The sequence below is a fragment of the Jatropha curcas genome, chromosome 6, assembly GCF_041381405.1.
Source record: "Jatropha curcas cultivar XTBG-Jc1 chromosome 6, XTBG_Jcur_1.0, whole genome shotgun sequence".
In the NCBI taxonomy this organism is placed as follows: Eukaryota; Viridiplantae; Streptophyta; class Magnoliopsida; order Malpighiales; family Euphorbiaceae; genus Jatropha; species Jatropha curcas.
Genome location: NC_143156.1, coordinates 29137318 through 29152573, shown reverse-complemented (window position 1 = coordinate 29152573; position 15256 = coordinate 29137318). Strand labels below are relative to the sequence as shown.

The 15256-nt window shown below is 28.2% G+C and overlaps 1 protein-coding gene across 5 annotated transcripts; it reads right to left on the bottom strand.

Annotated features, from left to right (window-relative positions):
• Positions 1–4528: 4528 nt before the first annotated feature.
• Positions 4529–9646, bottom strand: LOC105646453 (auxin transporter-like protein 2). 5 transcript variants are annotated; one of them, XM_012232316.4, is made up of 10 exons: positions 9269–9618; positions 8996–9166; positions 8316–8509; positions 8024–8209; positions 7795–7907; positions 7508–7691; positions 7317–7414; positions 6032–6239; positions 5693–5950; positions 4529–4882 (listed from the first exon to the last, which is right to left on the bottom strand). In XM_012232316.4, the coding sequence occupies exons 3-10, from the start codon at positions 8484–8486 to the stop codon at positions 4676–4678; spliced, it is 1425 nt and encodes a 474-aa protein (XP_012087706.1). In that variant the 5' UTR covers positions 8487–8509; positions 8996–9166; positions 9269–9618; the 3' UTR covers positions 4529–4675. The 5 variants fall into 5 exon arrangements, with proteins under 5 accessions (XP_012087706.1, XP_089578957.1, XP_012087700.1 ...); XM_089722831.1 differs by lacking the exons at positions 8996–9166; positions 9269–9618 and adding an exon at positions 9625–9646; XM_012232310.4 differs by having other exon boundaries at positions 8996–9618.
• Between the last annotated feature and the right edge of the window lie 5610 nt (positions 9647–15256).

Genomic DNA, 15256 nt, shown 5'->3' with positions numbered 1-15256 from the left:
ATTTTTTTTCTTCAGTGATTAGTCATAAATATTTTCATTTTAATAAAAAAATTATTTTTCATTGACTCGTCGACATCCATCTGAACAAGTCCCTTGCTCTTTAAGATGAGACCATGAAGAATAAATCTTTTTTTTTTCCACCATTTTGATGTTATATTAATTTTAGTATTTTATATTATTAATAAGGGATTAAAATCTTCTTTAAAATTCAATAAATTTTCCAAACAAAACTATTTGTCAATTTCTAATATATGGGTCTGTTCAAGTCTATTTAATAAACAAATTTAGCACAAAATAGGTGTATAATCTTCTTCTTTTTTTTTTTTTTTTTTTTTTTAGTTTCAATTAACTATTGATTTAGCATATGATTGTCTAATTAACTTTTTCTATTTTGAAAGGTAGAAAATAGAAAGGCGTTTCCTTTGACATATCCATATTGCAACTATGGTTTTGTGTGAGATTTAAATTTTCTCTTGTTGAAAGAAGAGTATAGAAATTGAGTTTATTAATCCAAACAATAATAAACTTACATAGATTGGATTTATCGCCTTGCTCATGGATTAAATCAATGTAAATAAGAAGTTTTTTTTTTTTAAATAGAGGTATTTTTTACTTGAAAAAAAGGAGAAATAATTTTTTTTAAAAAAATCTTATTTGCATTAGCTTTGTCCGTAGTTATGACCTTAAATTTGGTCTAGTCGTTTAAAAGTATTTTCCACGAAAACTATATATGATATCAAGATGAATATAATATGGATTTGGTAAAATAAAGATCCGTTTTTTACGCGTAAAAGGCCAAAATCTTGAGAAATATGATATATAAAATGAGAGAAATACATCTTACAATCTTGATACTAAAAGTTGTAATGAAAACCAAATTTGGTAATCAATGAAGAGAAAGAAGTAGAATCTTATATTTCATGCATGCACTTGTATTGATTGTCTTTCTCATCAATATCAACAATATTTGTAAACCCTAATCATGAAGAAGGTCCAAAGAAACCAAGAAAAGGAGAAAGAATTAGTTATAAAATAAAGAAATAACAAATTCCAACATGACACATGAACTAGTTCATCTCCATGGCTCTTTTTAATTATCAGCAAGCCTCTAAATCTTTACAATGCGTAATGCATCTTGAAAGTGGAAGATGAAGAAGGAGGAAAAGATTTGTTTCGTAGCGTAGCGGAGGATAACTAGAAAGTAGATACTAAATTGGGTTTGGGCAAAAGTGAACGAAGACAGGCAACCTTTTCTTTGCAGTTGGAGAAGCATAAAGAACGCAGTGAATATAGGTGTCGACCACATTTCTTGGAGGTGGGTGTTTGTTGACAATATCAGATAAGTAAACCTCAATTTCATCATCCATTGGAGTCCATTCTGTATGTTTCTTGTTCTTGTTGGCACTGACGACGACGGAAGCAGCCTCTGTCCACATGGCTGCCTCAAGAAAATAAGACTTCGATTCTTCTAGCCAAGATTGAGCTTGATCTTTCTTGGCTATGGCATATCACATATGCCACTTGGAATGAATAGATTAAAACTAACAGATAATAATGTATTATATACTGCACTCTTGCTTTTCTGATCACCGCCTGAAAAAACCAGCCAAGGAAGGAGAGGATTCTGCATTCAACTTGGATTTGATAATAATTTACGTATTTTCATTTCTAATTTTGTCGTGAAACGACACATTTTGTTTCTCGTTTTGGTTAATTAGACAGCCGGGATTCTTGTCGTTTGTCTAATTTAATTAACAACATTGTAGAAGGCCCAAGTAAACAAATCCATATATTACCATGTAAGCCCAAATAGAGTAAAGCCCATTGTATCCATTTATATTGAAATCCACGGATCAATTAAGCTTCCATTGATCCTTGATGGGAAAATTTATGTGTATTCGTTGACCAATGGAAATGTTTGGTGAGAATCATTACAGCAGGCAAAAGTAGGATTGCATTTGTAATTTTGAATTTATAAGAAATAATTAGCAAAGAACAAGAAAATATTTGTAGATGACAGGACTAGATAAATTTAAAGTAAGAAAATATATTTGTTTTAATTTAAGAGATTAAATCTTCCTGATTTACTTTTCAAGAAAGATTTTAAATTTAAATTTTCGACTTTACATATAAAATTCAATTAAAGAATATATGTTAGCTCAGTTGGAGAATCCATATTCAATTTGTTTGTATTAACAAGATATTGGTTGGGATAATAAACGACATTAATATCCTGTAACAGTGAGAATATAAGTTTGATATTCAAAAAATACATTTTTTTGAGAGAAATAGAAAAATCTTTACGCTCTATGATACGAAAAGAATTACACTTTCTAGTTATAAAAAAAAAAAGCTCAAACCTGCTTGTAACACCCATCGCCCAGTCCCAAGAGACCAGACGGCGGATGCCACATTCGGTGCCGGAGACACCGTCTTAAAAATATAACATCATAATTCACTATTTACTAATTATCTAAATTCTCCAAAAATATTCATTACTTACTTTCTATCCATAAAAATCATGTATGCATACTCCAAAAAAATTAAATAAATATAAAACATATACAGTAATTTTTCCGGACCAAAATAATATTGACTCCCAAACCGGTGATACTATTCACAAACCAGTGATACTATTCACATACCGGTAAACTACTATTTAAACACAGAAAAAGTAGGGCGTTACACTGCTTGTACAATGACCATAATGAATAAAGTGCATGTGATAATGGCATAAGCATGGGGTTGAGATGGAAATTTGTCTGTCAAACAGTAAAAATTGGGTTCACTTTTTTATCCCATGTGGAAAAAGGCATGCTATGCTAAGGGAAAAAGAAAAGAAATTGAGACCTTCATGGGCCCTCTAATATATTTTTCCTTCCTGTAGCTTGTTTCCTTAAAACACTTTCTATAAAGTAGTTGATTTCCATCATCTTTCACCTTGCTATTGGAATGAAAAGTGAAACAAAAATCTAAATCCCATCTATCTTATCTTTAGAGAAAAAGATATTGGTCTATCCTAAAACAAAAAGACTACTCCTTAATATATTTAATTTTAAAGTGTAACGGATAATTTATAATCTACGAATTTTTTTTTAATTAAGTATTTACTCCATATCGACTATAATTAAATATGTATAATTTTATTTCTTTTTTTCCTATTTACATTTTTTTCGGCACAAACTAATTTTATTTTAGAGATAATTTATTTACGAATATAAAGAATCGTCAGTAGAATTTAAACGTACTTTATCACTCGAGCTCGGAATTCTTTTATTTTCTTGTCAAAAATGCATAGTATTTGTTCATGTGGATATGCACATTGCTTTAAGACCAAATTAGAGCTTGTCAAGTGTCCTTTCGTAAACAATAGCCTAACTTGAAAATTCCAATTATATACTTAATTATTGTTGGTCAATTTGATATGAACCTAACTCAATAGACAACAGTGAGTGCGCATGCACATCAATTTTTATGATTGATAATTTCATTTTTAATTTTTTTAATTATAAATAAAGAATTTCACAAATAACTTTTATGTAAATCACTTCAATGTTATTAAATAGTTGGTATTTTGAATTAAATTTTAGAATTTGAATATTATTAGTGATAATTTTCACTTTTTAAATTTTGGGTTTGAAGCATAAGATTCTTTTTTTTTTCTTTTTGAAAGAATGGTTGACAAAGAATAAAATCTATCATTTATTTATACGTGTTCATTGTAATTTCCTTTCTTTGATTGATCGTTACTTGTTAGGCTAAAAGATTTCATCAAATCCTGACCAATTTAATACATAAAAGCATCAACCAATGATTTAATGATATCAATAAATGATTAGATCAACAGAAAAAAACTATATTTTCGGACAAATTTTTACTTATTTAAAAGTTTGACATCGCTGGAAACATTTTACTTAAATATCATTGGGAGGTCAACGACCGAAATAACACGATGACTTACACAACAAAAATAGTTATATCTTGACTCACACTCGAGAAGTCTCGAATTCGAGACCTCTCACTTATCGCATTAGTGAAAATAAGTTTTAAGTTACATAGCATCCAATTTGACCAGTCAATTTTATTTAAATCAAGTAGCAGGACACATACAAGTATGGAGATTAACAGATTAAATAAAATAATAAAAAGACCCACAAAGAACCAGTCAAAAGATATTTATTTAGATTATTAATCAACATAATATGTTTTGGATTCACATGCAAAGAGCTTTGAAGATATGGCAGCCAACGTGCAATCCATGTGAAGAATAATACACCATCCTCAAAGTTTCCTGATAAGCAAATATGGATATTTATTTATTATTTTTATACATATAGATCCTAATTAATTGGGCTCTGAAAGCTTTAAATTGGAAATTCTAAATTTGCAAATAATTTGGGAGACAACCCATTATATTTGGCAGCATCATAGATTCTCTGAGATTTAACTAAGATATATATATATATATATCATATACCCAATAACCAAACATTATTATTCACAAATCACCTACTGCTTATAAAAAGGCTGAAACAAAAACACAATATATATATATATATGGGGGAGATGATAGATGGTGAGTCCATTTTGTATATATAATACACATAAGATAGAATGTAAAATGCTATGGAGGATTAAGGGTTTAGGTTTAACTTCGATGATGATGATCTAGAACTCAGTGGTGCTTCACGGCGACCGGCTGTGGGCATTGGTAGCACTTGGCAAAGAGACCAAATGTGTCAACTTGCCTGATAAAATTGGTCATGCTAGCCCATCCTCCTAATCCAAAACCAACTACCAAAACCCATATCACTACAAATGCATTCACTGCATACATGGCTGTCCAGCTAGGGATGAAGAATGGAGGCTTCTCTGCTGCATTCTGCATTTGAAAGAATGGAACTTCAGGATGTAAACACAATTGAACTGATTATCCTATATTTTAATTTCACATTATTTGGTTGGACAGAGCAGTCCTAAACTTTTATATTATGAAATGCGACTTGTAATGCAAAATTTCAAATGGAATAATATTACCATGATGAAATTATGGATTTCACTTTTTTTTCTTTTTGAACATTTAGTATGTTACAAGGAATAAGACCGGCTACCTAAGCGGGGTCAATACAGAGAGTTGGCATGCCAGCTATTGCCAAGATATGGCTAGTACAAAGAGTATAAGTATGAGTGTACCATATAACTGAATGACAAGGAAATGCCACCAACCTCATCTTGTCTCATAAATTTCCAAATTCCAGCCGTTGAACCACATTTGTGGGGCTAGAAATTATAACTTACTTCCCAAAATCAAGCTAAGTTAATTATTAAATACTTTATAAAACACGGCTAATCGAATCAAATATATCTTTTCTTTTCTCTTTTTGTTAATTAGGCTTTGACCAAGGTGTTTAAATTCAAATTTCCAACCTAGAGATGGCTTAAAGACCAAACTTTGACTCTGCTATAGTGATCAGTAGCTCAAATTGAAAATTCCGTCTAAAGAAGATACACCTAACAAACAGCACACATATACCTATCACATTGTTTTTGGTCATTATGACTATTGAGAGAGCAGGAGATATAGTCATGTATTGACAATTTTGTGGTAGTAGTAGACAATGCCAGCAAGATTTATAGTACATATATTAGGTAGTAATTAAGATAAGAGGTGCACAGGAAATGGAATGATTACCTGTCGAGCAGAGGCAGATCGATAGGTGAGCATATGAGCTAAAGAAGGGATGATGTAGACAGTGAAGCTAACTAAAAGGGCGCCCACAGCTGAATTAATGGGACCAAAGAAAGGAAATATAATTGCCAAGAACCAAATAGGTACCACTACAGGCAGCCGAGTTAATGCTCGCAAAAATATGCTCTTTGTATCATGCATACCCACTACTTTCTCCCATACAAAATACAATGGCGTACATGCGAATCCGAATGTTATAAACTGCAATTCATAAACCAAATGTTATAGGTCATATGCCAATTCACAAACTTTGATTAATGAGATAAAATATGCAAAATTAACCTGATGGATGAGCATGAGAATAACTGCAGCATCGCGCCATCCAGAGTCAGGAAGAAGCGCAAAGGCGTTCGAGTGAGTGAGGAGTTGGTCACCAAATGCCCAGTAAACAGCAGTAGCTGACGGAATTGTTAAGGTGAAGACATACAGAGTAGCAAACAGATATATGTACTTGAATTTTTGAGGCTTCCACATTGCATGCATAATTTCCCTATAAAACCATTGATACCATTTTCAAGTATTAGTGATCATTATTCAATCAGAATAGTTTTGAATTTTTTTTTTTTTTTTTTTGAATGCTTAGCCCTTTTTTGTTCTTGAAAAATTTTATTCAAAAGACGAGAAATAAGACGATATGGCATCAAACCTGATCCTATACGTGAAAGTGACAACCAACTCCACATAAGTGGATCAAGAAAAATTTGTAATCATAGTAGGTAAGAAAAAGACGAGATCACATCAACATGACCATAAGAAAGAGCAATTGAAAAGGATCGATGTCTAATTAATTATCAACTGTGATTCTATGCTTAAAAAGCTTTCAACTTTTTTTTTTAAAAAAAAATTAATGTAAAGCGTTATGTTTCAACTTTCAAAACCTATGATGCTCACCTAATATTATTCCTACGTGTACCGATTGAGCCATCTAGGCAGTGTCTTTGCTTAAAGTTAGAATAAGTATAACAATATGTGATGCAGTTCCCATGTGACATAGTTTGGTAAGATAAGTCTATATAATGTGAACTAATTGAGCTGTAATATTTAATACACAAAATCTACACATGGACCCATAATATATTTTTAGTACTAAGTTGACAAGGGCATGAACTTATGAAAAAGCTTAACAACTACAAAGGTTTGGTAATTTGGTGGGTGGACCTAAGACTTGTGGAAGATAAGGTGCACATTATGTAGAAAAATTAAAGAACTCAATCTTGAAGAGGATAAGTTTCATAGATATGTGAGTTGCTGTATGGTTAAAAAGGGAAAGGAAAAAAGAAGAAGAGAAAGAAAATGAAATGGATAGCGCACTTCAAGTCAAAACCAGCTGTCGTAATTGTACGAGCCAGGTGAATTTTTCTTATTTTCTGAAACTTTACCTAACTACGAAATCTTGCTTTCCAGATTAATGCCAGAATCCAAAGACTCTAAACTTTTTTTAGGAGCAATGATGGGTTTGATTTCATATACTTAATGGCATTAAAAAGTTGCAAATCTTGAAGAAATCAAAATTAACTGCGCGTAATTTAGCAATCAATTAAAAAAGCAGGGAAAAAGAAACACTTACACAGTAACAGCATGGCCACCAAATGTGTAGAGGATATTGGTGGCGCCTGTGAAATAAAGAACCAATTTTGTTGGGCCTGAGTGGGTTACACCATCTACCTGTAAAATATATTTGATGTTAAATCTAATGGCCAATGGGTAAAGAAGAGGCAGGACTAAACATCAGTACCGTTAAATATTTCTAGTAATTACCTGGCCATGAACAATGGCAGCAATGGCCAAATACCAAGCTGTGTAAGTGGTCATTCCAAGTCCAAGAAAAGACCAAATTCTGTAATTGTGAAATGACGGGATGAATACAGTGGTGGCACAGCAAGCTCCAAAAATATATGTCCATGTCCTCTTGTCTAATTTGTCGTTTATATAATATATATTACTGTAATCACCACAAGAAACAATTGAAATCAGAGGATTAAGCAAAACCCACTTTTAATTTTCCTCTTTTAAGTCAGATACATTAGCTTAATTAAAAAACTGACCTTGCACAGGCTATAAGTTGTATAACAGAACCAAAGAGGAGAAAAGTGCAGTTAAAGGCTAACCCAACAGCTTTCCAGGTTGGACCCAGTAAACCATCAAGCACTTCAAACCACTGCAGATTAGAATTTTGGAAAAAAAAAATTAAAGAATTAAGATACATAAATCTGTTTTAGTTCTCATTTTTTATTTTTTATTTTATAAATTGTGGGTTGTTCTTGGAAACTTAACCTGTATGACATGGTTCTTGAAGCTGACATTCTCTTTCTCCTTTCTGCTTCGGTATTCTACGTATAGAACACTGATAAGATAAGCAGTCCAGCTCCCAAGAACTCCATAAAATACCTGCAAAATTATTCCAGAAAGCATTCCCATTTGGGAGAAAGAGTACGGCAGTGTCAACAGAACCTGAGCGACCTGTAACCACCCAAAAAAAAAAATAATTTAAAGGGCCAATGAAAAACATTACAGTTTGTACAGTTCTAGTCAAAATTGAATTTTAACTGTTACTGTTACGACTAACCTGATTTGAAGCGCAGCTAAACCAGGCATCATAAACAGAACCACCATGCCAAAGAATGCTTTTGATGCTAAAAATGGAGTCATCTTCTCCTTTCTCTTCATCTTTCTCTTCATGTTCAGTTTCATTAAATCTAGACACCATTTCTTCCTCTGCTTGCTTTTGTGATATCATTTTTGCTTCACTACTTTACAGATCTGAAACAATATCAAGTAAAGATTTTGAGCAAAACCCAGAAACCAAAACCAAATTGATAATATGAATCATTTAGAATCATTAATAATACTATCATATCTGCTAAAGACCCTCTAAATCCCTAAAACAATCTCTACTAATCTTCAAACGGTTTTACAAATAAGGAGGCAGTGAGAGAATCTCTCAACTATCTCATCTCAATCTAAACGGTTATCTTTTAAGCCTATATTATACAAGAGCCAGAAGAGAAAGAAGGCTACATACAATACTATTTTTTCTATCTTCTCTATTCTAAATTCCTTTGAGCATTCCAAAAATTCCTTCAAAAACAATCAGCAAATATAATCTCATTTTTTGAGAATATAACAAATAAACAACAAGGAATCAAGAACCAGAAAGATTTTACTTAAAGATTACTTGAATTTGGAAATCTATATCCCACTTGTATTTATAATGGGGAAAAGAGAGGGGAAATTTCACTACCAGACCTTTTTATTGACAAATGTATCAAATTACTGCAAATCTGCAGCTTCTTTAACTCCCCAAAAGAAGTGCTTTTTCACTTGAGTGTGCTTCTCTCGTTTCTTATGAAGCCAGTGCTTCGAATCAAGTCTAAAAACGGCTGTTACAGACTATTTTTAATGTAGAGTGGTTATAGTCTGCCAGATTAGAAAAAGGATTTTTAAACTCTGGAAAACAAATCCTGACAATTCCAAGATTGTCAGTACTGCATTAAATCAAATGTCCTTTCTTACACTCACCCGGATACTCTTTCTACTAAATGCTGCTTTCACCTCAAAGAACTAGGCAACTAGCACTGTCAAATCTTAAAAAAAATGATAATAAAGCAAAGTGCAAGAAAATTTCTTTCTTTTTTCTCTCTTGAAAGAAAACTTTGAGCAAGAAACAACAAAAGAATTCTGACAGAAAAAGAACACCTGAGAGAGAAAGGAAGCTACAAGAGGTATGTGGTTTTCCAGAAAAAAACTGCCTTATAGAGTTTTAAGAAGTAGAGAACATATTTCTTTTTTGTTTATTTTTTTGGTTTTTTCTTGCTCTGCTTAGCTTATAGTGTTTCTGTTATATGTTTAACAGATGGTTCAGAGATGAGAGAGACCTTTGTCATTTGTGTGTGTACTTCCTTATATGGCGTTTGGCGTTTTTTCTTTTTTGTCTTAGCTTACTATGATACCCTTTTTAACTGAGTTTGGTAGAGATCCAAATCCATGGAAATTGAATTCTTGTAATTTAAATTCTCTGGGATCTAAAAGGCAAGAAAAAAATAATTTCTTCTGCTTAATTCTAAATAAGTAAATTAGAGGGTAATGAATTATATTTCTCAAAAAAGAAAAGTAAATTAAAGCGTATTTAAATTCTCATATTTAGTGTAAATTTGAAATTTTATATTTTTTGTTTTGTGAAATAATTGTGTTTAGATCGATTTTTTTTTTTTTTTTTTTTTTTGAAAATGATCAAAATTTTATTAAAACTAGTCATATACATGTGCATTTTGCTGATATGCAATTTTGTTATTATTTAAAAGTATTAATGATTACATATTAAAAAAGAAATTTAAAATATTAGTAATAATACATTAATCTCAGTAATTAATAAAAGGAAACTGTAACGTTTTATTATTTGAAAGAAACTCAATGATATTATTAATTAGAAAAGCTAAAAAAATCATTAATATTATTATGATATTAAATCCAGCTGAATTAATGTCTAAATTAAAAGAAAGTTAAATTATAATGTAATCAAAAAATTTTTTAAAATGAAAAATAAATTCATTAATTACTAAAAATAAATTAAAATATTTTAATAATAGAAAAAACTATTAATGAAATTATTAATAGTAATATTTCTTTAAGATGATATAAATTAATGTTTTAACTTTAAATTACATTAACATGGATAATACTTTAATATTGTTCCAAATCAACATGCATCCTTCAAAAATTATATGTTTATTAAATGCCATAGGTGTTTTTAATTATTTATTTGAAAATAAATTGAATTTATAATTGTTTATTGATTAAATTAAATTATGCTAAGCATAATTAATTAATATAAGGTTAGAAAATTAATGATATATTTAGTAACAATTTATATAGCTTTTAATGATATAAAGAAATTACTTAATTTATGAATTTAATGATATAGAAGGTTATTTTTTAAATTAAATTGTATTAAATATGATGGAGTTCCTCATATATGGTAGCTCAATTGCTTTATTTGTAGATTTTAATAATACGAGGAGTTATTTTTTATGTTAATTATAAAATAAATCAAACTAATTAATACACCTATTATTTTATTTATTTTTATTTATTTCTATAAATTTCATTATTCTCAATCCATACTCTTGAATATGTATCTATCTATTATTCTTTTTCTCATTATAAAAAAGTCATTATTGTATTTTTTTTTTATTATTCATTTATCTTTGTTTATATCTTTTAATAATAATAATAATAATAATAATAATATCTCTTTTATAGGTGTTAAACGCAAATTAGATTGATAAACGTATTAAACGCACTACTTGATAAATATGTGGTGACAAGCAAAGCATTATAAATATGACAAATTTAGAATAACAATTAACAAATATCCAAACTTATTAAGATTAGCTTGCCCAAAAAACAAAGTCTTTTGAATGGTCAAAGCTTTAACACCATCCATCAATATTTATAATGTTAATATATATTTTGTTTGTGTACTCTCACAAATATTTTGAATATGAAACTAATTTTCTTAATTTTCTTTCGAGATTTATAGCTTCTTTCTTTATTAAATACTCTTTATATATTTTTTAAATTTAATCTAACAAATAATGTTTTTCCTTTTTAATTTGACATACTCGTATTTGTATTCATAACAATGATAATTAGAGTATGTTCGGCAAAATTAGCTGTTTAGATGTTTGAGTAACTTTTCATAAAGCGTTACATGTGTTAACTTTTTATAAAATACTATCTTAATTTTAAAAGCTAATTCAAATGTTATATTCTCGAGTATTATAAAAAATAAAAGCTATTTGAAAGATTGTTGCCAACACAACCTTAAACCTATTAATTTGATGACAACACGGTAACTCTTGTCTACTTGCCACCATACATAAGATAGACAATGCTAAAATCAACTTGGTTTCATGTCCTAGCAACAAAAAAGAGCTCCATGTCTTATAATGTTAGGTGGTTTCTTAGACGAAAAGTATTTTGCTATAATTTCTCAAAATCTTCTCTAATTTTACTAATTATTTCTTGTAAGAAAATAATCTTAATTATCAAGATTTTCCCCACCATTTGCTATTAATTAGGTATAAGTTAATAATGGATTAAGTTGACCTTTCCAATCTAGTTTAACACAAAGCATTATTGCATTTTAAATATTTTGCAATTATTTAATGTTAAATATTTTTTATCAAAAATAAAATTGGCATATTTTTGTATAAATATTACTAAATTCATTGACTACTATTTTTGTATCTCATCAACTCGTTTTTAATGCTAGATAATAAATAAAAACATAATTGTTATTGAAAAAAATATAATTTGTTTAATCTAATTAATGGTAATATTTTGTTTATCATAATGTTTTAGAAATATATTATTTCCTTAAATGATTAATTTATATCAATATTTAAAAAGGAGGAATTACTATTTGGTCTGTAAACTTTGACCAAATTACTAATCATCGTACTTTATGTTAAAAAATTCACATATTCTTCTCTAAGGTTTAGAAATTTAGCCTATTAAACTATTTAGGATGACTACTTTGACCATTAAATACCGATGAAAATAGTAAATTTAAGGGACTAAAAAAAAATATTACATTAAATAAAAGATTAAATAGTCAAATATTACAAAATATATAATGAAAAAAGTAATATTTTTTGACGAAACAACTAAATAGTTTATCGAAATTAAACTTCAAGTCGCACGAAGTATTCATGAATCACGAGAAGAGAATATTTGTTATTTTAATTCAAATCAAAAATGATTTGCATGTCAATGATGTGACTGATTCTATTAAAAAATAATCCAACTTGTGAAGATTTTAGCTTAATTGTACTACTAATAATTGGACCACACATCTACGTTCATTTAATTAATATATAATTATAATATATTTAAATTAATTAATTACTTTCCAAGAATAACTAATCTTGATTAGTTAATTGTATTAGGTCATTTTGAATTTCATATCAGAATATTGTATTTCTAACGTTATTGCATGAAGAAAAAAAATTTTCCTTTAACACTTTAGAAATAATCCATTTTTAAAATTATTCAAATTGAAAATACAGTCTTAAATTCTTAATTGAAACATGCATACTTCATATAACATTAATATTAATAATATGAAAAAATAAATTTATATAATATATTAATTAATTTATATATTCAACGATGTAAAAAAAATACATCTATTTAAATATTAATCGAGTATGATTTTTGAATTCAGAATTTAAACGTTAAAGGAGGTAAAAATTTTATTTTTATTTAATTAATTAGTTGTAAAGCGTTGTCAAAGGACTAATATTATTGTCATGAATTTGGTGAACTGCTTACTTTTATAGTCAAAAGTTAGGAGCATCCAATCTTTTTTTGTTATGTGATTTACTGATTTTCAGTATGGGCATTTAGTGGTTGATAGCGTCATTAACGGCTGTTAGCTCATGATGATGAAGGGTCCCATCTTCATTTTTATTTCCTATTTTTTCATTTTTTTGAAAAATATACAATTAAGTTCGATTCAGCTATTTTGATTTGGTTAAGTATTCAATTTTTTTTTTAGTATTCAGTTTGATTCAATTTATAATAAAAAAAATTAAAATAACTGAATCAAATTGAATTTATATATAAAAATAAGTTTATATAATTAATGAGACGGTAATTCGATCGGTCTTTTCATTTATGTGAAGAGTAATAAGTTTCAAATTTGAAATTTTTTTTAACTACAGTGTTTTACCAATTGAGTAAGCTAAAAGGAGAGTTAAGAGTTTTTCTATTGTGTAATCCGAAATGTTATTTTCGCGCAACGAGACTCCAGCGAATTAAAAAAATGTAACACTTTACCATATGAGAATGAGATTATAAGACTGGGTGATGGACCCATCTTCATCTTCTCACTTTGGTTCCTTTTTTTTTTTTTTTTTTTTTTTTTTTTTCACTTTTCTTCATGAATAAATATGCTCTCTGTCTCACTTTTCCTCTCTCTATTGACTAATAATTCAAGTTTAACTTGTGTGGTCTCCCTCTCATCTTGGTGATTTTTTTTTTTTTTCTAGGACCATTATCCTAATCTTTTTCTTCTTTTCTCTATTTATTTATTCTAACAATAAGAATAGTCAGGATGATATAATTGGATTCAGTCTTTAAATTATTGTCATCAAGTCAATTCCTGCTTTTGTCCACTTAATTCAATTGGCAATTGTCAAATCCATATATTGAACACAAGGGAAAATTTTTTTTATATAAAATAAAATGGTTACTAGAATTATTTGTGAGTTGGTTTACCAACTTTATTTTATGAAGAAAAATATTTATTTGAGCAGACTAACTTCTGATAAATTTAATATTTTTCAAATCCATATTATAAATCTTAAACAATGATTAATATTTAATTAATAAGACTATCCTTAAAAAAATATATATTCATAATGGTTTCCATTAACAAATCAGTCTCTAAGTTCGAATTATCTTAATGAGAAAAAAAAAATTAACATTTAAATTTAATAAAGGCCATGTTAATTTTATTTTTTTAATAAGATATGTTTGTTTTGGTCAAAATTTTTACTTAAATATTTAATATAAATTAAAATTTTCAAATATAAAAATATATTTAGAAAATTTAATATTTGTTGTTAGGCAAAAAACAAAATAAATTTTATTTCCAAAGTGAAAGTATTCCATTGGCAATCAAATGATTTGAAATTGAATAAATAAATTAGATAATCTTAAAGAAAGTAACAAGGACTAATCACATACGTATATGTTATACTAATAGCTAATAAATAAATAAATAAATAATGATTAAGTTGGGTGTATCTCATTGATTACTACTAAACAAAATGACATTATGTAGACTTGGAGTCAAAACTATCTATATTTTACCTACACCTTTGGATTTCTTTTCATAAAAAATGATTTACATATTAAATTAAAAAAAAAAGACAAATTAGGGAAATATTATTAGATACATTATTTGTAGACAAACATCTAAAGTAGCTTCTTATGAAACATGTGTTATTAATTTAAACCTGTCTTTCCATTTGTTGTTAAAGCTAAGTAGTGTTGTTATATAAATAAATAAATAAAGTAACCTTTAATACATATAAAAATTGTAAATTAATAAGTAGTTGGGAGATTAATTAATATATACATGCCTATGGAAAAGTTTGTTGCTAAGTATAATTATAATTATAATTGTGATTTTGGTAGCATGTCCTAATGCAGCCAGCATATTATAATTACAAGTATTCTTCTTAGCTAGTTAATTACCTAATTTAATGGCTTATGTTAATATTTAATTTGAATATAATTTTTTTTTTTTGTACATAAAAATTTTTCAAGGTTGAGTTATTAACATTTTTATTTTAATTTTATAAAGTAAAATATTTAGGTTGTTCGGCAACAACTTTTTAAAGTAGCTTTTAGCAATTTGACTGATCAAAACGCTAAACATTATTTTTTATAGTGTTCGATAGCATAATATTTGAATTAAATTTTAAAAGTTAGATG